Source organism: Coenobita brevimanus, chromosome 1, assembly GCF_032717465.1.
Source record: "Coenobita brevimanus isolate Jiangsu-jjx chromosome 1, ASM3271746v2, whole genome shotgun sequence".
Taxonomy (NCBI): Eukaryota; Metazoa; Arthropoda; class Malacostraca; order Decapoda; family Coenobitidae; genus Coenobita; species Coenobita brevimanus.
In genome coordinates this window covers 66,786,398-66,810,538 of record NC_136954.1, presented here as the reverse complement: position 1 = coordinate 66,810,538, position 24,141 = coordinate 66,786,398, and the positions used below count along the sequence as shown (strand labels likewise).

Below are 24,141 nucleotides of genomic sequence, written 5' to 3'. Positions count from 1 at the left end.
GGGGTGCTGTGTTGCATCCTGGACAGGCATCAGCAACGGAGTCATCCAGCCTCTTCTGGTAGTGCCAGATTGTAGGTGGCTGTTGTTACAGAGTTGGATCATTTTCTCTTTGGATCACCTTTTCAATGCTGTATAAAAACCTTTCATGTTAGTGAAGTTCTCTTATGTATTATGTAATTTACATCAGTGAACAAAAAAGTTTTTGTAACTGTTTTGACCTGTTTAGAGGGTGTTACTTCTACAGGTACTGACATGCCTGGGCATGCAATGCCAGACTTGAGTTCTCCCAGTTCAACAACAAACTGTAAAAGTTAAAAATACTTTAAGTATGATGCCTTTTGAATTACAGTAGAACCCCATAAATGCTGAACTCATAATTAAGCACTTCACTGATCAGTGATTTCTTCCTTAAAAAAATAGTCAGAAAAATATAGAAAATAAATTGGAGGAATATGAATTGGTAAGGTCTTTGTGCTGAAAGTTAAACGTACATTTAGCCCTCATTCTTTTATTCGTTTTTGTGTGCATGTGAACGAGAGATTATGGATGCAAACAGTAATGTATTCCATTAACCTCTTAATAACCCCCGTCATTGAATAACCTTTTACAGTACTGGTGTCAGTGACATCGAGTTAGTGCGGGTCATAAAAATACTGTAAACAATTATGGGAAGGGAACGAACATCACTGGTATGTTTACACGACTCTGTGCTACCATCCCAAGCAGTTAGACAGTCATTTAATCTCATATGTTTTCGCCCATATGGTACATGCACTGTAATTTTATTAATTCTTCCATGAATCACAGCAAATCACAGGATGGGTTTAGGAAGATAAAAAACACTTTGCTAGGTGCGCTAGATGGTTCCCTTCACATCTTTAAGAGTAATAAATTTATTTTAGAACTCATTAAAAATTGCTCCGAGGCCAGCAAGGGGTACACGCAAATTTCTGAACCCACAGTCACTGAGGCGTAAAGCCGTAAAGCCATACCTACAATTGTTTGTTTCTGGTGCAGTGGAAGAAACTTGCTCTGTGTACTCAAAGATGGATTTCATTTCCCACTTTCCCCAACTGTAGGTTAGGTTAGGTTTGGTTTGGTTAAATTATTAGGTACAATTAAACTAGGTTAGGTTAGGTCTAGTTAAACACTTAGGACACTCCCTTCTGCCATTACACTGACAAATAAAACCAGAGTTGTCACAGCCAAAAAGCTAAAAACAAGGGGGAAATAAACGATTTAACAAGAAATGTTTATTTATGGGTAATGTATTACGGGATCAGTGGTTCATTTGCTACCGGTAAATGTCATTGTCAAGAATTGGCAAATTTCAAGAATGAACGAGGAGGTTTGGAATGTAACCCTTGCTAATTTGGGGGGATACTGTACTTAGAAACTGAATGGAATTGAACAATGGATTCCTAGCACCAGGCATCAAAGCCCATATGGCACTAATTCAAAATATATGTGATGCAATGGATCAGAAACAGGAAAGGAGAAACAAAGAGAATAACAGGCAGAGTCGATGTCGTTGATAGCCAAGGCACTGGCAGAGTCTACACTGACAAGTTGGTGTTGATGGAGATGGCTTTGCCAGAGATGATGTTGATAAGAGTCTGTGTTGATAAATGTGGCACTGGCAGAGTTATGTTGATAAAGACTTGCTGCTGATAGATAAGGCATTGGCAGAGTTGATGTTGATAGTCAGCATTGGCAGAATCAACATTGATAGAATCGGTGGGCTTGGCCCTTCCAGGAAGGGAGGAAGGGTCAACATCAGTGGGAGGTCTTTAAACTATCCATACCATGAAACCAAATGTCTAACCTGATAGGAGTAGAGAAGAAAATAAAGACCATTTGAAATATGGATATTCCAAGAAAAGAATGTGGACAGAAGAGATGAAGAAGACAGTATGGAGAGAAAGATCTGAGACAGAAGCCCCCTTTAGTCTCCTTTCATAACAAGCAGGAATTACTGAGGAAGTATTCTTTCCCCTCTATCCCCAGGGAGGCACTTAGAAAATTAGTCATTTGGTTGTTAAATGTTTGCCAGGATCCAAGATGGTAGCATTTTATATCCAATAACATAATCACATGTAAAATTTAATAGAATATAGATGTACAATTTAGCTCAGATAATGAATAACCTTGGTATGAACTTGCTTGGCTCATCCACAACTACAGTTTAATGTTCATATTCTCATGGGTTTAGGCTTTAAAACACCTTATTCTCTTGTATGCTATTTATACCTTTTCAAACCCTTTTGCCCCATGATGGTTTTTTTGCTAACACCAGACAATTATTACACAACTTAGGAAGGCTTTTGTGTGAAGAGGTGAATTAAGGCTGCATCTTATCCCTTAAGTTTGAAAAGTTCCCCCTAAGCTGAGAAAAATCATTTGGAGGTAGCAAAAGTATACCAGTACTTTTAAATTTTCACCAGATTGAAGTGGTTAAAACTGACTGATTGTATAAATGGCATACAAGGATATATAAGTAAAATATAGAGCATGGAAGGTTTTGTATGCAAGATGTTCAGGATGCTGGGGGCTTGAATATGGAATGAGTGAGTGTGTAGCCCATTTCATTGGGCTTGCTGATGTATGGTTTCCTCTTGTCATGTTTTTCTCAATCCTTTGGCGCAAAAAGTTAGGATAATGACAGTAATGTATTAAAATACCACATAAAGAAATAAGCTGGTAAGTTAGAGGTATTAAGGAGCATCCTTAGCTGATGAGAATATGGGTCCAAGTATCAAGAGACTTGTTCAACAGTAGCAAACACAATAACAGATAAGGAAGTATGGTAAAGTACTTCCGTCCTCAACGCTTCCATATCTTCACTGAAATTTTATATCTCTCCTACAGTGGCATTTATGTAACTTTTTATATATTTCTTATAACTGGGATTGTAAATAAATTCGAGAATGTTTACCAGTTGTTTTAGTAAGTTACACTTCTTGAGGATCTCTGAACTGAAATAGGTGCACATAAATTATGCAAAGCATTTAATTCCTTCAGTCTGATGATGTATTATTTAGGTTATAAGATGCTACTGGTGGTACGTGGCGGTGACCATCATCCACTCATTTGATGTAATGCTGCCTACTTCTTCCTTCACCTTTATCATTCATTTTCTGTCTGTCCCCTCCTCTCTTCCTATTTCTCCCATCTTTCCTGTCACTTTTCCATTACTCTTCTTTTCTTTTCAGGTGGCTTTACACTGAGTGACAAGCCTAATGGTTTCCTGTAAGTTGGGAAATCATTTGCAATGATGGGTGGTAACCTTATAACCAACCCATATGTGTTCCTTATGTGTCAACAAGTGGGTTGGCAGAACGTTAGTGCCCCTCCTGGTAAAGTGACTAACCTAAAGACAAATGGCCACCCCTTACGAGATTATGGCATCTGGCTATAGGTAGATAATTCTTGCTATTTTCAGATGATTTTATGCAGCCCAGGACTGACTTTTTAATCTGGTGGGGTTAGATATCATATAGCATTCACAGATCTGTTCACTGAGAGGTCTTTTGTATGCTAAATGTACCAAAATCATCTGGAGGTATAGTCGCGGTGCGTGACTCTGAGGTTGTTAATATCATGCCCTGGCAACCTACCATTCAAAAGTGTGTCTGATTTCGTGTATGAGGCGCATATGATTCGTGTATAATATGTTCCTGTATAATAATGTGCGTGTATAATATATTCGTGCATAATAATATGATTCGTGTATGATACAAAATCAGATGCACTTCTGAATGGTAGGTCGCCAGGGTATGATAATGACAACCTCAGAGTTGTGCGCTGCGACTATAGCAAGAATAAACTGCACTAATACATCATCATAGTAAATGGACGAATGGTACAGGAGAGGGACACCTTCATGTCAAGGCACCAATATAAGTTATATAACTGGATGGCTCAAATACCAGGTTATATGTCCCTGAACTACTTTCTTATTCCCCCAAAGGAGGATGGTGGGTTGAAGAAGGCCAGTTTAGGCCTGCAGTCCACTGAGCTGATGTTTCAAGTGGCCACGACAATATCAAAGGGGTTAATGTCCAAGCAGGGATTGCTGAGAGTGGGGGGGGGGGGTCATACACCCATCTATTTTTGGCAGACCAGTTATTACTTATGATAGAAGAACAATGTTATTTACCAAAACATATGCAGTACATATCTTTGATGAATATTATCACAGTCATTTCAAAGAGAAGTGGGATTTGGTAATAAATTCTGAGGACTCTGGTAATGAGTCAGGATGAATTAAAACTTGTGGTAATTCCACTAGGATTCACACACCTGTTTTCCAAGTGCTGAATCTGGTCCTATGTCTGCACTTGCAGTTTTCATTCTCTGGAGTTTCACTTGCTACGAGTAAGTTTTTCTGCTGACATAATTGACAGGTATGCTCTTGTACTATGCCAACAAGTTTATCAACGAAGGTCTAGCATTTCAGGGGGTAAAACTGAAAACTTTATCTATCTATCTGTCTATAGCCAGATGCCATAGTCCCTTAAAGGGTGGCCATTTGTCTTTGAGTTAGATGTTTTATGGGGAGGGGCACTAACCCTTCACCAACCCACTTGATGACACGTATGGAGCATGTATGGTTTGGTTATATGGTTACCATCCAGCATTGTAAACGGTTTCTTGGCTTACAGGAAACCATTTGGCTTGTCACTCAAGTAAAGCCACCTGTAAAGGAAAGAAAAGCGTAAGAAGTGACAGGAAAGATGGGAGAAATGGGAAGAGAGGAGGACAGATACAGAAAAAGAATAATAAAGACTGAAAACTCAACCCCAGGAAATTAATTACCCGTACTCCATACATAAAAATAATTCAAACAAATGATGCTCTGTTCCCTCTAAAAGGAATTCCCATATTAAGCTTGGCCATGGTACAGATGATGTTTTCTAAGAACTGCAAACTAAACCAAGTGCCAAGATGAACTACAGTAACTACTTCCCAACATTTGCTAGAAACTTGGGAAAAAATAATCTGTTATGTATAACATGACTTACAACATTAGGTTCCTGCACATGTGGCCAATGTTTCCTGCCTAAGTGATGACTGTGTGACTTGTTCCCAAGCTTGCAGTCATTTCACTCATGGTAATACTTCCGTAAGGATCAATTGTTGCCACCTATCTACTATCTACACATTCCACATATCACATGACAGCTAATTATTTTATTTTATTTTATTTTTACCATAATATCACACTTATTAGTGACGGGGTCAAAAGGGTTAATCAAAGCTCAACCCTTGCCACCGAAGGGCGGTTATATCCAACGTGAAATTGGTGGGCTGGGGACACCAGGTGTCGGATATAACAGAAAGTGTTTTTGTGCTGCAGTTTGAAGTGGCCGCCACTAGATCTTGTCACCAAAGGGTTGGGATAGACTCCTGCCACCTGAGGCAAGCATACCTCAGTCATTTCTATGACTTTGCTAGGTGTATGATGATGTTTTCTTAAACCTCTTGTCTGATTCCGCTCCTGCCTCACATGGATTCCTTGTTTCATCCACCCCTGCCAAGCCTCTTTCCAAGGATACTAGGAAAGGGCTCAGTGACAGCACCACAGGGCATGCCTTGGATGTACTGTATCTAATTTATCTAGTAATGGAGAAGTTATCATGCTGAGTCCAAAGCGAAAGTCGGGGCTGCACGCATGCATGAATACATCCTGCCTCACGAGCCAAAAGTTAATTCTCTTCTCGTCCTTACTCATCAACGCAGAGACCTACAGACCTGAGGATGCTTTTACTTGCAAGATGAAGAGTTGATGAGTAATATGATTTTAAATGTTCCTCTAACTGCTATACTTTCTGAAATATCTATCTATCTATAGCCCGACGCCCTAATCCCGCAAAAGGGTGGCCGCAGACAAAACGCCTCCAAGTCGCTCAGTCACCCACCATTTGACTACCCTCCCCCCAACTCACCCCCCCCTCCCTCATATACCTCTCAACTCCATCCCTCCACCTCATCCTCAGTCTACCTCTCCCTCTCCCCTCCCTCCACCTCACCTACATACACCCTCTTAGTCAGTCTTTCATTCTCCATTCTCTTCACATATCCAAACCACCTCAGTGTATTTCTCCTAATCTTCTCAACCACATCCACATCCACCCCACAGCGTTCCTTCACTTCTTCATTCATCAACCTGTCCCTCCACGTCACTCCACATGCTCCTCTCAAGTAACTCATTTCCACTGCTCTCACTCTTGACTTGTTCCCCTCTTGCAAGGTCCACGCCTCGCTTCCATATGTCAGGGTAGGGATCACAATACTATCATGCAGTGACTTCTTAACTTCCATACTCACCTCCCTATTTCTCATCACTGCTTTCAGTGTACCAACAACCTTCCTTCCCTGCTGTACCCTTTCACGCACTTCATCCCCCAAAGTTCCATCCTTACTCATCACACTACCTAAGTACAGTACTTGAATGCACGCACATTCTCCATATCCTCACCATCCAACCTCACTGCACACTCTGTGACTTCATTCCTCTTAAACACCATAACTTTACTTTTGTTTACATTAACTTTCAGATTCCTCCTCCTACACACTGTCCCAAATTCATTCACCAAACCTTGCAACTCCCATTCATCTTCACTCAACAGTACTGTATCATCAGCAAACAGCAACACCGGAAGCTTCCAAATCTCACCCTCATTCATTAGAGCCACCCCCACATCCACTGCCCTACCCTGCACCTCCTTTACAACCCCATCCATGTATATATTAAACAGCCATGGAGACATCACACAACCCTGTTTCAGTCCCACATTGAGATCAAAGAACTCAGCTCACCATCCACTCGCGCCGTAGCCCTAGCTCCCTCGTACATACTCTTCACGGCACTCAATAATTTCCCCTCCACTCCATATATTCTTAATACCTTCCACATACCTTGCCTATCTATTCTGTCATAAGCTTTCTCCAAGTCCATCTAAGGGTCAACAACCAATACTACAAAATTCTATGGAATAAGTAATGATAAAAAAAAAAATTCTTTTACTACATAGGGTACATGAATAAAACTGAAATATTCTACTGCATAACAAGCTTGCTATTTACAATTTACACAACTTTTATGTACAGTTCTGTAAAATGTACAGTACAGGTATTATACAAAGTGGTGTTACAGTATAGAAAATAAAGACTACATACCAAATATTTGATGATAAATACTGTACAGCACTCCTGAGATGAGCTTTAAACAGAAGTGTTTGTCCTGAAACTGATATTTTTTAAAATGAAACCATAAACATGTATTGCACAACTTAACAGTACAGTACATTTTCTAAATTTCTTAAATCTATAAGAATCTATAAGTTTGCAGATGATACTGTGTTGTTAAGACAAAGGGGAGCTGCAAGGCTTGGTGGATGAGTTTGGGAGAGTGTGTAAGAAACAGAATCTATAGGCGAGTGTAGGGAAGAGTAAAGTGATGGTCTTTGAGAGAGATGAAGTCAGTGAATGTACAGCGAGGTTGGATGGTGAGGAATTGGAAAATGTGAGTACGTTTAAGTACTTGGGTAGTGTGATGAGTAAGGATGGAGATTTGGAGGGTGAAGTGCTTGAAAGGGTACAGCAGGGAAAAAAGGTTGCTGGTTCCTTGAAAGCAGTGATAAGAAAGAGGAAAGTGAGCATGGAAGTGAAAAAGTTACTACATGACAGTATTGTGATACCAAGTCTAACGTATGGAAGTGAAGCTTGGACGTTGTTGGAAGGACACAAGTCAAGAGTGAGAGCAGTGGAAATGAGTTATTTAAGAGGAGCCTGTGGAGTCACATGGAGCGAGAGGCTGACAAATGAGGATATAAAGGAGCACTGTGGTGTGGATGTGAATGTGATGGGAAGCATTAGGAGGAATACACTGAGGTGGTTCGGCCACGTGGAGAGGATGGAGGGTGAAAGACTGATGAAGAGAGTGTATGTGAGTGATGTGGAGGGGGGGGGAGGGGGAGGCCGAGGATAAGATGGAGGGATGGGGTGGAGAGGTATATGAGAGAGAGGGGTGTGAGTTGGGAGCAGGGCAGTGAAATGGCGGGGGACAGGGCGACATGGAGGCGATTTGTTTGTGGCCACCCCGAACGGGATTGAGCCGTCTGGCAATAGATAGATAGATATAAGTATCAGGTAAATTAACTAAACTTAAGAATTGTTACCAGGGCAACTGCTCCCCATCATACTGTAAAAACTGTCCATGGTGAAGCTCACTTAGCTGTGCTAGCTGAGTGAGGAGCTGTGATATGCTCTCGGTTGGTCTGAGAGGAGCATTCTTGCCACCCATGTCTGTCTGGACCCAACCTGGGTGAAAACTGGCCACCAGAATATTGTGCTCTCGAAGGTCAACACTCAAAGACTTGGTGACAGCATTTAAAGCAACCTGGTGTTAATAGAAGTTAAAAGCATTATCACTGCTTTGTCCTGATATCATAGTGTTGTGAACAGTTCAAATTGAAGAATTATACCTACATTTCGAAAAGCAAAGAAATGGGTCAAAGTGTGGCCAAAACTTTTCTAATTTATAAAATACTTTCATGTGTGGGTACAAATCTTCTATTACGACACACCTTTACCTGTGTCACCATCGCCATAAAATTTAAAAACAATATGACTGAATCTCTTGGACCTTGATCCTGTGGATAGAACTGCATCATCATCATCTTCATCAGTCATTAAAAGCTGTATACTGTAACTGACTCTCTAAGACCGTGATCCTGTGAACAGAACTGGCCTCTAGTATTTTCAATGTTATGATTGCAGTAATTTTTTTTTTTTTTCTGTTGCTAGAAGTTTAACCATGGTATGGTACAAGAGAACTTGATGACAGCATCTGATGGCCTCATTACAACTGTATGATAAATAATTATGGGAAGCAATCAGACTGACTCTCACTTACTTTGCTGCATCGATATGGATAGAGGCCTCCTTGATCATTCCTTTCTATGGATCCAAGTACAGAAGAAATATTAATGACAGCAGCTCTCTTCACAGACAGATTATTTCCTTCTTCCTGTGCAGCTGCTGCCTTTAAATGAGGGAGCAGTGCCTGAAGAGAGGAAAATAATTCACATAAGCGAGTCTAATAATGCATGCTGGTGTATCGGTATGTACCTTTCCATCCACCCCTTATCTCGTTTCCCGCATATAATTGCAGTCAGCAACATCACTCCACAATTTAGCTTAACAAATAAGCATTTTTTATGTAATACAGTATTTTAAAAAGTGTGTGGGATTCTAATGATTAGTTACTGGTACGTCATTAGGTTATGTAAATGCTTCCTGTCTCATCGTTTCCCACTTTAATATACCAACTGCCTGGAAACAAAATATTCTGGACACATCCTTGACTAATACTGAGGAGCAGCTGGACAACTGCAAACATGAATTCTGATACTGATACACTTCACTGTGATCAAAAAGGAAACAGTGAGCAATTACTTTTGAAATTTCTGATGCACTCTTCAGAATCTATTAAACATAGCTGTTTTATTTAAGTTTCACAATACCATAGTTTGACTAAAAATTAGAGCAATATTAATGTCTCCCATTGTACATTCACATTCACATATAGGACAATGATGAAACTTTACCATACCTTTGTAAGCATAAGTGGAGCAACAACATTGACAGCAAATGTATCTGTCATCTGACGCCACTTGACCATATTGATGCGTGTGGACTTAGGGGACACACCAGCATTGTTGATAAGGAGGTTAAGGCCATGCGCTCCCACCAGTTCCCCAACATGACTCACCAGTCCACTATAGCTGGATTCATCACCAACATCTGGAGAAGTATTCATGAACAATCTTATCTTAAACCAATCTGTAGGTAAGAACAAGTCTTCATAAATGGTTAACTCTTATCAAAGATGCTGTAGTGCTGTTTTTTCACACTGTCACATTATTCATTAATTTCACAATAAAGTGTTTGGTAGTTGTATGGGTGAGAGAGTGTGTGTGTGTGTGTGTGTGTGTGTGTGTGTGTGTGTGTGTGTGTGTGTGTGTGTGTGTGTGTGTGTGTGAAATGAACAAGCTATGACAGCCATGAGACAACTGCCTCCTTTGCCTCATGGTTAACTTGGCTTTGATATCCATAAATACAGGGTAACCCAAAAAAAACTCCCACATTTCGAAAGGCTGTAGCACTGGCAGTAGTGAGGTGGGAGTGGCGGGGCTAGGGTCTGTTGGTAGCCCAACCCCAACCATCCTCAGCTGCCAACATGGCGTGGGCGAGAGCACACCGTGCATTTGCTGTCAAAGCATTCTTCACAAACAACCGTTCTGTGATCACTGTGCAGAGGGCCTTTCGAAGACGTTTCAGTATTGCACAGAACCAAAACGTTCCAGATCGGAAAACCATCTTGCAGTGTGTTGAGAATTTCAGGGCAACAGGCTCAGCTTTAAAAGGAAAATCACCTGGTCGACCTAGGAGTGCTTGAATGCCTGAGAATATTGAAGAATTGAGATGATCTGTTGTGCAGTCTCTGAGACGTTCTGCGCGAAAGTATGCTTTAGCTGTAGGGATATCCCGGGAAACTGCAAGGAGAATCTTACACAAAGATCTTCACTTCCATCCATACATCCAGCGGAGATAGCCACCGTTCCACCCGACATGACCCGTCGAGCCATGGCAGCCTTCAGAAATCGCCTCCAAGCGTGTATAGACAATGACGGCCACCATTTGGAGGATGTCATCTTTAAATCATGATGAATAAAAACTGTATTGATTGAAGTTTCATACGTGCAAATAATATTTTGATTATCTTTAACCATTTTTGTTTTCCATTTACCTTAGAAATGTGGGAGGTTTTTCTGGGTCACCCCGTATATACAGCAGTGCTCTATACTGAAATATATGAAATTGAATCAGTCTGCAGAATGCTGTCAATTCCACCTAAATTGAGAAATGTTTGGCTAATAGTTAGGGATTCATCCATATGACCCAGTACAGTACTGTATTATACTGTACCTACCAAGCTCAACAATATACTATTGACTGGAAGTTCTGTTAAACTGTAAAAATTTTAAATTTTTTTACTAAATAAGGGACAGTTTAAATCTTTCCCAATCTATAATGGCCTCACACCCAACACGAGTTTCTTCAGTATGATACTAACTGCCTTTGGCTCAGTAGACACTAAAAATATTCAGTAAAAAAAGAAATTACCTGTAGGTTTAGTACGGACAACTTACATTAGTATGGTTAGCTTCCACAGATGTGCGAGAAATCTGAGGAGGATTTTTTTTTTTTTGGGGGGGGGCTTATTATTTTGGGAAGCTGAAAGATTCCACAGCCAATGAGAATATGCACTGCCCACGAGAGGTGATGTGCTCGTTAACACAATACAGTATTAGCGTGTTAGACAATACCTTTTTTTTTTTCTTCTATCTGCCCTTACTCATTATGCCAAATTGCAATTTTGTCTGCCTATCATTCTTTACGCATTCTAGGGATTCCTGTGTCTTAAATTAGAGTTTTGTCTGGACTAAATAATTTCTCCCATAAGGTTTATTATACTGTAATCCTGTACATAATTAGTCCACTGTGACAGTGCTGTCTGACCTAATTACTGCCCTGGATGTGAGGCCACTGTACTTACACTTTGTGCCATTAATTTAAGCATCTGCTGTAATGATTAGAATGTATATCCTTTACAATTTTATAAAATTTTACATTTTTATTTATTAGCACAACTACAGTACAGTGCACAGAGATTTACCTAGCTGGATCACCTTAACACACTTGTTGCTGGCAGCCACTTCATTCAACTTCTGCAATTGAAATGAAAAGGAATGTTGTCTTAGAATTAGAACTGTTATTTTGAGTTTCAAACTTCTAAGTCCTAAAAAATACCTAAAGAAATAAATAAATATGAGGAAAATTTAGTATCTGAAGTGAATTACCGGTATTACGAAAACTGACACACAAATTCAAGTCCACCAGTATGGGTGAGAAGGCATTATGACATCAAACAGCAACATGGAATTAGTTTTCTTAAAAATAAACTTTCTCACACTTCTTTCCATATCCAGAAAATTATAATTATAATCTGTTCAATTTAGCGTGGCCTAAAATTACACAACCACTGAATTAGGAAATTTCCTTTTGACAGTTTAGAGATCCCACCTAACTAGCTTTTTCCCAATATAACTAGTAACTCTTTAATATGACCTTCACCTGCGGAGGGAAGACAGACACAGAGGCGATGGTGGCCACAAAAGGTAGATACGCTAACCACCAGACTGAAGCAGGGAAGTCAATGGAGGTGCGTGTTTTGGGTCATGTGACACTTGCGTAAGCAGCCAAACCTCCTGAACTTTGAAATCAATAAAAAAATTGCTGGTGGGTGTGGTGGTTGTTCTTGCAATTGTTGGGCATTTGTGAAAGAAGGAAGGAAGGAAGGAATAAAGAAGAACTAGTGCCGAACCATACTACAGCTGTATGGCACTGAGGTTGAAGGGAGTGGGGTAAATAAGTAAATGTATGATATGAAGCGCTGTAAGAAAAGTGGTAATACTGGAAATAAAATAGTGGAAGTGTCACCTCAGAAATCTGAAAATTGTGGGGGCTGACACAGTGAGGAGAGGAAGGGGAATGCTGCAAGATATTGTTTGAATGTAGACGGGCAATCAAGAAATAGATGATGGACAGTCATAGGGCAGTTACAGTGTCAGCAGATGGGCTGAGGATCACGGCTCATCAAATGACCATGAGTTAGGCAGGTATGAGCAAAGCGAAAACAAGCAAGGATTGTCTCCCATCAATAATAGGGGTGGGTTGAAATATGCCAGGAAGAACAGAGGGTTTAACACTGAAAATTGTTGTGAACCTGTTGGTCTCATGAGGACTGTCCACAATCTCGGAAGAGGCAAGTTAGAAGAGGGAAACTGAGGCCTGAATGGAGTGGAAAGAGGACCTAGAGGAGAAAGCACCAGAGTGTGCCAATGAGTTAGCTTGTTCATTACATGTAATCCCAATATGGCTAGCAACCCAGCAGAAGCGTACTGTACTGACTTTTTTTCTCACAGAAAGTCAGAACAGCCACTCCTGAATCTAGGTGATTAGAGGATGAGAAAAGGTGTGGTGTGTAAGGCAGTGAGAGCACTGACTGAATCGGACAAGATAACAAAGGTGAAGGAAGAGAACCTTGGAAGAGACATCAGAGCAAAAAGAACAGCATACCAGTACAATTCTGCAGTAAGGATACCAGTACTTGCAATGGAGAGAAATGTACTGTGGGAGGAGGAGTCAGGAAACACAACAGCAAACCCAACACCATGACAAAATTTAGAGCCGTCAGTAAAGATATACATGGCAGAAGAGTGATGACATATGCTCAAGAAAAGGGAGTGAAGGATATCTGAGGGAAGAAAAGACTCAGAACAAGGAAGAAAAGAAGGGCAGACCACAGAAAGAAGCAGAAACCAATGTGGGAAGGAAACTGGACATAGTGGATGAATAGGAAGAAAGGTAAAACCAATGGCTGGAGAAGGGTGGGGACCTGAAAGGGGAATGGAAGGAGATGGGAGACCAAGTGAAAGGGGATTTATGAATAAATTTTTCCTAAAAGACAATGTAGCTATTAATTTATGATATCATGGAGTGTTACCATAAGCCCGCGACTGCCCTCAATGTAAATTACCTTGTAATTACAGAAAAGACACATTTATGATAATATAAATGCTGGACAACCTTTGAGAAACAACGATTGCTGGATTTTGAAAAATAGGTTTGATGTGATAAGCTGGTTCATGTTGTGGGGTGGACTCAGGGGGTGTAGCTACCCAGTCTTGATGATTTTTTTTTCTGGTTATTGTGAGGCAATCTACTTATACCTTCATTTTTATAGAGAGAAAAAAAAAATGACAATAAAATGGCACCATTTCTGCATATTGAAACTTAGGTCTGAATGCTATGAAATGGTTAATAATGTTGAGGGGTCTAGGGTGTAACTCCCCAGTTAGGATAATGTATTTTTCTTTTTTAATCAATATACTTCTACCATCATTTCTTTTGGAAATTAACCCTTTATGCCATGCTCCCCCACCCAAAATTGCCAATTCCCCATAAATCCTGTTATTGTCAAATGGGATGGGGGATAACTCAGAAACCATTGATCTACGACAGGTGTGAAGGTTCAATTAGATCGATTAACAAGATTGATTGATGGATCTAGCCAACAAGAAATTATACAGAAAGACTGCTGTGCTGGGCTGCTGAATTATCTTATTCTGCTATCAAGCTACAGAATGGAGAGTGCAATAATGGATGAAAATCTCTGGCAACCTGAGGACAAACTACAGGCCAAGAACTTGATGCTATGGCCAATGACACTTGCCTGCGCTTCCTTGGGTTTCCTACAGGTGGCGATGACAAGTTCTGGAGTATTGTTACCTCGGGTCAACTGCTTCACCATCTCCAGTCCCAGCCCACGGTTACAGCCCGTAATCAGCACACTGTGAGCCACCATCTCTCCGTCACCTTTCTTATGGGTCTAGACCGCTTCAGTCAGGTGGAGGAAGTACTAGGTACAGTAGTAGCAAGGTTCTACGAGGTCCTCTGAGTACCACACACGTGCCTCACTACCTGTCAGTAAGTACTTTTATCATCAATACATTTCTTGCCCTTGCATTATTCTCGGTGCCCTCAACCCGGTCCAGTGATCCCTGCCAATCAGTTTGTTTACATTTACTGTACTCCGGCGTAATGTCCGAAAAGCCTGTATAGCGTTTAGTTTATATTTGACCTGGGTTACACTGATCAATACACTAAAACCAATTATGCTTGTACACACAGTGTAAAAACTAGGCTAAACAATCAAAGTATTTTCAAATACCCAAAATGTTACCCAGAAATTCGTCCTAAGTCATTGACTCCTTCACGATTCAAACATTGGCTCAAAGCTGTCAGAAGGTATGATTTTTCATTAGCAATTTTTTTTTTTTTTTTTAAGTCCCTGTGCATTTCCATATTTTTGCGGATACTTGCTATATTCTCTAAAGGCGCCCAACGTGAAGCGCCCAAGAAATACACAATAGTTATTACCATCTTACTTTTACTTTCCGAAGAAAAAATGTCCTACGTAATGTGCTGTACTGCCACCTATTACGCAAAAGCCGTGCTGGTTGCTATATTTTGTCTGAGACTGAGGTAAGCCACATTTCTTTCAATCAACCAGATAACAGTGCTACCATAGCAGGCTCCACGTCATTCTGCTGGTCAACAAAGTTTTTCCCAAGGGTATTGGTGGGTGCTCTACGTATACTTTTTCATGCTGAATCCGAATATGCTTACAAATGCTTACAGATCTTCTGGATGAGGATAATGAGCCTGTAACTCCAGATCTGCACCTTCTTCACTGTCATCACTAACTTGACGGCTGACTTCTTGGTTACGTGTGGTGAATGTGTGCTTTGTAATTAAAACTTTGCTCTTGGCCACTCCAGAATTTATCAAGTTGCTTTTCAAACGCTGCCACTGATTTGCGATTCATCACCCACTCTAGCAGTATATTCCACATATCTACCATTTTACAGGGAAAAGAATATTTTCTCGTGTTTAGTCTCGATTTTGGTTGTAGTCTCCTCCCTCCCCTGATAAATGTCCTCACTGCAGTTCTTGTCTTATTCGCCACTGAGGTTCTTGAAGGTCTCAATTTCCTCTTGATCTTCTATAAGAGAATGTGGGTAGATTCAGGACTCTTATGACAAGTTCTTCATATCTGGCAGGAGTCTGGTTGCTCTGCGTTGTATGTTCTCCACTGCCTCTATGATTCCATACTTCATTGGCATATTCCAGGTTAGGGCGGACGAAGGCTATATAGCCTATAAGTATAAAAACATCTCTGCGTTCTAGTCAGTGAATATTCTAATAATTCCCACTGTTACATTTGCTTTATTATTTTTTTTCATCAGTCATTACACCAATATCCTTTTCCGCTGTAGATTTTTCAACTGGACAATTATAAAGGGGACTACCAGTCCTCATGTACCCTGCACTTTTCTGGATGAAAACTAAGCAGCTATTTTTCTGTCCAGTTCTTCATTTTATTCAAATCCTCCTAGAGCTTGAAAAGGTCATCTTCATTCTCTCCTGTTCAAAATATTTTTGTATAGTCTGCATACTGGCATATATCACTTCCATTCTCTATGGAACCTGGTAAATCAATAATAAAAAAAAAGTGCAATGGTCCTAGCACTGATCCTTGAGGTACACCGTTGATGACATCCTTCCATTCCGAAGCCACCCTATTCACTACCACTTTGCCTCCTCATCCTCATCTAACCCCCAGGGTAGGGTGAGGAAAGAATACTTCCCCAGTATCCCTGCTTGCCGTTAGGGGTGACTAAAAGAGGCCTTTTTGTCTCCAGTCTTTCTCTCCTTATACTGTCCTCTTTTGCCCTTCTGTCTTAACTCTCTTCTTGGTATTTCCATGTTTCTTCTAGCCCTTATTTTCCTTCTGCACCTGCAGTGCCATATAGCCATATTAATGGCTTGGTGTTAATTCTCCATTACTCTATTCTTCTGTCTCCTCTTGATAAAAAACTCTTTAATCCAACCCAGGTAGTAACTCCTTATGCCACAACAGTAGATTTTTTTCTAGGAACCTCCTGTGTGGGACTCGTTCAAAGGCCTTCATGAAATCACAGTAAATTATATCCACAGCGTTCCCTCGTTCACTGCCTCTGTCCAGTAATCAAGTAGCCTACTTTGATAAGCTGTAGGACTGTGGATCTTCCCGATATAAATTCTCACAGCATTTTACTGAACAAGTTATTTTTCTTTTGTCTCCTCCCTAATCATACTCTCCATACGCTTGCAGATAACACTTGTCAGGCTCAGGTCTATAATTTCCCGTGTCACTTTTGCCCCCTTTTTTTAAAATATTGCTGTAATATCTGCAATCCTCCAATCTTCTGGTAACTGTTGGGTGTGGAAGGAACATTCAAAGAGGATTTTCAGTGGCTCTAGCCTACTATTTCCTCCATCATCTCTTTAACTACCCTTGGGTATATCAGATCAAGGCCTGGTGATTTGTCCTTCATAACCCTCTTTTCTCCCCGGTGATGTCCCGTCTCAGCAGAGGCGATATTGCCTCTTGTGTCTCCTTCGGGGAGTCCCCATCTGGTTCCTTTACAAATACATTAGAGAAGCGCCTTGAAAGAACCTCAGCTTTTTCTGTCATATACCGTCCTGGTAGATTTGTCTTGACCAACGTACAAATTCGGAATGCTTGCCTTGGTTCTGTTCATCGACTGGACATATATCCAGAATAATTTTGGGTTCTTCACAAACCTCGCTATTTCTTGCTCGTTGTTTTTCACCGCTTGCCCTGTTTCTTTCTCACTTGGTTTTTTTTTTTTTTTTTTTTTTTTATGCGAGGAAGAAGGAACCAAAGGCCATGGCCCGCAGTAACAGTTCCCTCCAAGAGAAAAACAAAATACAATAGAGAGCCAAATTCAAGATCCGATCATTTTGAGATGCCTGGACACACTGCGTTTGAAAGACTGGAGATCATAGGCAGCAGGAAATACAGACAGAGGGAGACAGTTCCAGAGTTGACCTGTTGCATAAATGAAAGACTGGGAGTAACGGTTAACTCTTGCATTAGAGAGTTGGACAGAAAAGGGATGAGAGTTTGCTGCCAGACGGGTGCTACGCGCCCGTCGTAGAGGTGGAGGAATGCAAGCAGACAGTTCAGAGGAGCAGTGACCATTAAAGTAGCGATAGAAAAGAGATAAAGATGCAACAGTGCGGCGAAGAGACAGAGGTTGAAGGGAGTCAGTAAGAGGAGGATAGTTAATGAGACGAAAAGCCTTTGACTCCACCCTATTGAGAAGAGCTGGTATGTGGGGGAGCCTCTCCACACATGAGAGTTGTACTCCACACAGGGGCGGATAAAACCTCTGTATAGAGTCAACAATTGTGCAGGGGTAAAGAAAGAGCGGAGTCGGCTTAGCACACCCAATCTCTTAGAAGCAGATTTTACAAGAGATGTAATATGATCTTTCCAAGATAAGTCCCGAGTAAATGAAACCCCAAGCATGTTCAAGGATGATGCAGGATTAAGCTGAATATTATTAAACATTAATGGGTATACCTGTGGAAGATTTTGTCGGGTTGATAGGTGTAAGAACTGAGTCTTAGATGCATTAAAGACAACCATATTATTTTTACCCCAGTCAGCGATACGAGCCAAGTCAGACATTAGGTGTGCCATAGCCTCATCCCTTGTTTCTTGAAGTAACTGTTGAGATGGGCGTTGCGGGAACCGAATGGAAAGGTGAAGGGTGGAGTCATCAGCGTATGAGTGGATAGGGTTAGATGTACAGCTTAGAAGATCATTAATGAATAAAAGGAAGAGAGTTGGTGATAGGACAGAGCCTCTGAGGAACACCACTGTTGATAGATCTAGGAGAAGAACGATGGCCGCCTACAACAGCGGCTATAGAACGACCAGAAAGGAAGCTAGCGATGAAGGCACAGATAGAAGGATAGAAACCGTAGGAGGGCAGTTTGGAAATTAAAGATTTATGCCAGACTCGATCGAAAGCCTTTGAGATGTCAAGTGCAATGGCAAAGCTTTCGCCAAAGTCCCGAAAGGAGGATGACCAGGAGTCTGAAAGGTAGGAGAAGATCGCCAGTGGAGCGTCCCTGACGGAACCCATACTGACGATCGGAAAGAAGGTTGTGATAGGGAAAGATGCCTTAAAATTTTTCTACTAAGAATTGACTCCGAAAACTTTTGAAATACAGGACGTTAAAGCAATTGGACGATAGTTGGAGGGTTGGGAGTGGTCACCCTTCTTTGGGACTGGCTGAATGAGAGCAAACTTCCAGCAAGAAGGAAAGGTACAAGTTGACAGACAAAGGCGAAAGAGTTTGCCTAGGCAGGGTGTAAGCACAGAAGCACAGTTCTTGAGAACAACAGGAGGGACCCCATCAGGCCCATATGCCTTGTTAGTACTGAGGCCAGTGATGGCAGAAAATACATCAACTGAAGAAATTTTAATGTCAGCCATGAGGAAGACACAGGGAGTAAGTGATGGAGGAACAGCACCGGAATCGTCTAAGGTGGAATTGGAGGAGAAAGTCTGTGCGAAGAGATCTGCTTTATCAGTAGAAGAAATAGCTACAGAACCATCAGAGTAGAAAAGAGGAGGGAAGGATGATGAGGTAAAGTTGTTAGAAAGATTTTTGGCAAGGTGCCAGAAGGAGCGGGAAGAATTCGAGTTGGAGAGTTGAGAGCATTTAGTATGGATGAAATTATTTTTAGTAGAGCGAAGAACAGACTTAGCACGATTCCGGGCAGAAACGTAAAGATGATGTGATTCAGGTGTGGGTTGGCTCCGGTACCTTTTGTAGGCCCTCTCCTTGTTGCGGACAGCATTAGAACAAGCGTGATTAAACCAAGGCTTTCTTGCGTTAGTCAAAGGATATGAGAAAGGAATATATGCTTCCATGCCCGAGAGAATAACCTCCGTAATGCGCGAGGCACACCCAGATGGCTCCCGGCCATGGAAGCAATAATCATTCCAGGGAAAATCAAAGAAGTACTGCCTGAGGGCCTCCCAGTTCGCGGCTCCAAAGTGCCACAGACGACGTTTCCCTGGAGGGTCCACAGGCCGTACCGGAGTGATAGGACAGGTTAAGGTAATAAGGTTGTGATCGGAGGAGCCCAACGGAGAGAAAAGATTAACAGAGTAAGCAGAAGGATTAGTTGTGAGGAAGAGGTCAAGTATGTTGGAGCTCTCTCCAAGGCGGTCAGGGATACGGGTAGGGTGCTGTACAAGCTGCTCTAGGTCATTAAGGATAGAAAAGATGTAGGCTTGTTCACCAGGTGGATCCGTGAAAGGAGAGGAGAGCCAAAGGTGGTGGTGAACATTGAAATCTCCAAGAATGGAGATTTCAGAGAAAGGAGAAATGGACAGAATGTGTTCCATCGTAGAAGTAAGATAGTCAAAGAATTTTTGATAGTCAGTAGAATTAGGGGATAAGTAAACAGCACAGATATATTTAGTCAGAGAATGACAGGAAAGCCGAAGCCAGAGTGTGGAGAATTCAGAAGAATCAAGTTCAGGAACACGAGAGCAAGATAAGTCGTTGCGTATGTATACACAACAGCCACCTTGGCTTTGAAATGAGTATAGAGAAAGTAGGAGGATACAGAAAGGGTTTGCTGTCGGTTGCCTCAGACAGCTGAGTCTCCGTCAGAAAAAGAAGGTGAGGTTTAGAGGAGGAGAGGTGGTGCTCAACAGAGCGAAAGTTAGATGAAAGGCCGCGAATGTTGCAGAAATGAAGAAGAAGAGAGTCAGACAGTGGTTCCAGGCACCTCGAGTCGTCACCGGGAGAGGGGCAGATGGCGGGGCATTTATGGTCCCCCCTGGGGACTCCGAGGCTTGATTAATAGACGCCATTTTTATTGATTTTTGAAAAGGAAGTGTAGTGTGTACTGTGCATGTAGTTTGGTGAAGATAGTTAGAGAAATTTGTACTGGAGAGCATGCTGGCCTACTCTCTGTGTAACTGAGACACTGAAAAAGTTCAGCAAAGGGGGATGGTCAGGAACTAGTCCTGAGGGCTGATGAAACGGGAGCTCCAGCACTCCCTGTCATCAGCTTTCCATCCACCTCGGGAGTACTGCCCTGCTCGACTGGTGCTACAGTCTCCTATATTCTCTTTCAGTTTCGGTGTACATCCTGCCCTCCATTCTGTTCTGACAATCCCAGTCGTCAGCCGAGGCACAAACTAATATAGGGAACATGAATATATGGCAGAGAACCAGCTAGAGGAGTCAGAAACTATTCCATATAGCCTGCGTCAGCTGTCAACCCTAATTAGGATAACTTATACAAGCTGGTACAAAGTATTTACATATGTACAAAAAGTGAAGTACAGGTACCTAACCCAGCAATACTCCATCGACTGAAAATACCCAGTAGCCTACCTTTCTGTGTTGCACTCTTACACTCATCAACTGTTGATGTTAGACGAGGCATGCTTTAATATAGAGGACATCAGTATAAAAAAAAAAAAAAATAGATCATTCTGAAGCAGGAACTGTTTCAGATACGTCAACTGTCAACCCTAATCAGTAATGCAATATACAGATAGGTAGACTGATGATTTATTGACCACAGATACATTTATAATAAAACATTCAACCAGTAAAATGTGTACAGTACAAAATATTCTATCAGAATAATTAAAAAGAAAACTGCAGTCCACAAAATATTACACCTTGTACCACAAAGCATGAACAACAAACGAGCGAATATTCTATTTGAACACCTTCAGTACATCATAAATTATTTTACAAATTATGTCATAGGGAAGAGTATTAGTGAACATATCATTTAGACTGTTAATATTATAGTTGTATCTTATATCTGTTGTCAATGGGCAGGCTTCAACCACATGCCTCTCTGTTTGTACGAGGCCACAAACACAATCGTTCCTCAAGTGGAAGGCGTGCACGTCCCCGCCTATTCCATCGCCCCGTCCCACCGCCAGGCTGTGTCCCTCTGGACACAGCCTCGCGGGGAGGGGGAGGGGGAGGCGGTGGTCCAGTCGGTAGAGAGGTGGCCTGCAGTCCTACCGGACCCAGGTTCAAATCCCGGCTGGGGCAGGAAACAGTTTAAGGATTTGAATTTCATTGAAATCAGACTTTACTGATGTACCAGAATACCCGCCGACATGTAAAAATATCCCCAATACACTGTCCAATACACTCTCCTGTACGAGACAGCCCTAGCATATATTCGGTATGGACGGTGGGTGTTAGCGCCGAAGTGGTGACGTGTGGAGGTGTGTGGTATGTAGGAGGACTACTGGGCCTTGGTAGCAGGCTGTGAAGCCTATGCCTAGAGTCGGACACATAAACAAAAAAAAATAAATAAATAAAAGATACACGGAACTGTGTGAATTATATTCGGTGGCACTCATTGATTAGGTGTTTTATTTTGTAAATATGTACAGAGTAACATAGGTTCATCTCTATATTAGACACTTTGATGAGTTTGAGTTGGCAATCGCGTTGTGAACATTCCTGATTTGTGAAACATTATTCGGAATTTCCTTTCCGATAAAGTCTGTCACTAGTTTGCCTGTACATGATCCATAGAAATTTTAATAGCCAGTGACAAAGGATCGTCGTGCACAATGGACCTTTCAGACCACATCTTGTTGAAGAATTTATGTTGATAATAATATCTGACCAAATCTGGTAGCGACGGGCATCCTACTTCAGCATAACCATGTTCGATGTGGTCCCTTACCCCTAACAGTTGTTTTAATGCCCAGTTGTACAATTTAATGACTGGCTTGATATCAACCCCAACCCACGACTCGCACCCTTACATGAGAGACGATATCAACGCCGCATCAAATTCCCGTCGCTTCACAATAAATGGCACATCATTATTCTTTTTAATAAACGTTGTAAACTTCAACAAGTGACACATCTTATTCTTTACATGTAGTCTAACGGCCGATGACATAGAACCGTCGTTGGTGAACGGTGAACCTAAGTAAACATAACTTGTACAGTGTTCAACCACAAGTTCGTTCATCGTCCCCATCACCACCATTTCTTACTGAAATACCTGCGCGGCGGGGTGAGCCCGACACCACAACCCCAGGAGGAGGGTACAGGGAGGTGACCCCCACCCCACAAGGAGATGACGGGGAGGCTGTTTCACCTCATGAGCCTTCCAAGCAGGAAACGCCCCACTTCCCTGCAGCCATACCACCGGGCAGTGTACAGTTTGAGTGCACTACACTCCAGCGGAGGAAGCGCTCGCCAGACTCGGGGTGGGACTTGTAACTACAAAGTCCCAAGCAAGCCCTCGGACGCCGTGTCCACCGAATCAGCCTCGATAAAAGGAGAGGACTCTAGTAGAACCTCCAGTCTTGCTACACCCCAGGGGAGCAGCAGCACAGTAGCGCCCACCGAATCTACTGTGGGTGGAGTGAACACTGGTTCTCCATCCTCTGCCACCCACCCTTGGGAGCCAGCACGTTGGCACGTCCTACGGATGACCTTTGCTGGGGCTCCCCCAGGAGGGAGGCAGGCCCAGGGCTAGACTCCACCGGAGCTACCTAGAAGGGACAGACCACCGGTCGTCTCCCAAGCTGCCCCAGCCATGACGGCCAGAGGACAGACTCCACTGGGGCTGCGGCCTAGGCAAGGAGAGCCCACTGGGCCTCCCCCTCCTGTTGTCCCCGGGACAGGTGCCCCAGTCCCGACGGCAGAAGGACAGACTCCATCGGAGCTGCGGCAGTAGCCAGGAGAGCCCACCGGGCCTCCCCTTCCCACCATTGTCAGGTTCCACGGCACCTGGAGGAGTGCACTCAGGTTCTCCTTCCACCTCTGTCCCGTGTAGGAACTCAGGTAGTTCCTACCGGGTCTGTCTGGCTGAAGGAGCACCCACCGGGTCTCTCTGTCGCGCCCCAGTCCGGAGTTCCGGCAGGGACTGTCAGGCCCACCAAGCTGGGGAGCAGACCACCGGTTGCTCCCCCTCCGCGACCTCCGGAGTTCGTACTGAGGGCAACGCCTCTTGCTCAGCCTGCCCTTCTGTTGCAGAGCGAGGCACCTCTCTCCTCGTCCCTCTCCCTCGGAGGGTGGGAACTGCTCCCCTGTAGGTACTCCGCCAGAGACCAGCCAGGGCGAGACAATCCCAAGGCCAGGTGTCCTATTGCTGCAGCCCCTCCTTCACCACCCATGGGTGCTGCCGGACTCCCCTAGAGCGAGAGGCCGTGGTCCACTCCTGATGGTCTCCTCCCCCAGGCGAGGCCGCAGTCCTCGAAGCCGAAGAAGCACCTCCCGCTCCCGCCGCAGCTGCCGGACCTCTCTTGGCATAGGTGGCCACAGCCCGCCCCTGCCAGACAGGACCGCAGCCCCACTAGGGCGCTGCCCTTCCTGCAGCTGACCCAAGGCCCGGGCCTAGCCGGGTCCACCCGTAGGACTCCGACCATTACGAAGAGCCGGCGCCGTGCTACACGCCTCCTGGCCCTAGTCCAGAGGGCCCCACCTCAACCAGGGCCCCTACAGAAAGAGGGCCATCCACCACACCACCCACCAGCTCCCGTAGGACCCGTGGCGACCTCACAGACG

General features: G+C 42.9%; 1 protein-coding gene across 3 annotated transcripts; it reads right to left on the bottom strand.

Annotated features, from left to right (window-relative positions):
- Positions 1 to 1,500: 1,500 nt before the first annotated feature.
- sni (SDR family oxidoreductase sniffer) lies at positions 1,501 to 14,692 on the bottom strand. Of its 3 annotated transcripts, XM_080278649.1 has the most exons (6): positions 14,366 to 14,692; positions 11,747 to 11,798; positions 9,620 to 9,810; positions 8,921 to 9,070; positions 8,236 to 8,404; positions 1,501 to 1,825 (listed from the first exon to the last, which is right to left on the bottom strand). In XM_080278649.1, exons 1-6 carry the CDS (start codon positions 14,495 to 14,497, stop codon positions 1,821 to 1,823), a joined length of 699 nt encoding a protein of 232 aa, XP_080134775.1. In that variant the 5' UTR covers positions 14,498 to 14,692; the 3' UTR covers positions 1,501 to 1,820. The 3 variants fall into 3 exon arrangements, with proteins under 3 accessions (XP_080134775.1, XP_080134713.1, XP_080134817.1); XM_080278587.1 differs by lacking the exon at positions 1,501 to 1,825 and having other exon boundaries at positions 8,180 to 8,404; XM_080278691.1 differs by lacking the exons at positions 1,501 to 1,825; positions 8,921 to 9,070 and having other exon boundaries at positions 8,180 to 8,404.
- Positions 14,693 to 24,141: the final 9,449 nt, after the last annotated feature.

What these genes read in the sequence shown, in the direction of transcription:
- sni (XM_080278587.1), bottom strand. Translation starts at nt 14,497, where the DNA reads ATGGTGGCTCACAGTGTGCTGATTACGGGCTGTAACCGTGGGCTGGGA. An exon ending in CTCCACTTATGCTTACAAAG is followed by an intron (nt 9,071 to 9,619) that starts GTATGGTAAAGT and finishes TCCTCTCTTCAG; the next exon opens with GCACTGCTCCCTCATTTAAA. An exon ending in ATCCATATCGATGCAGCAAA is followed by an intron (nt 8,405 to 8,920) that starts GTAAGTGAGAGT and finishes TATTAACACCAG; the next exon opens with GTTGCTTTAAATGCTGTCAC.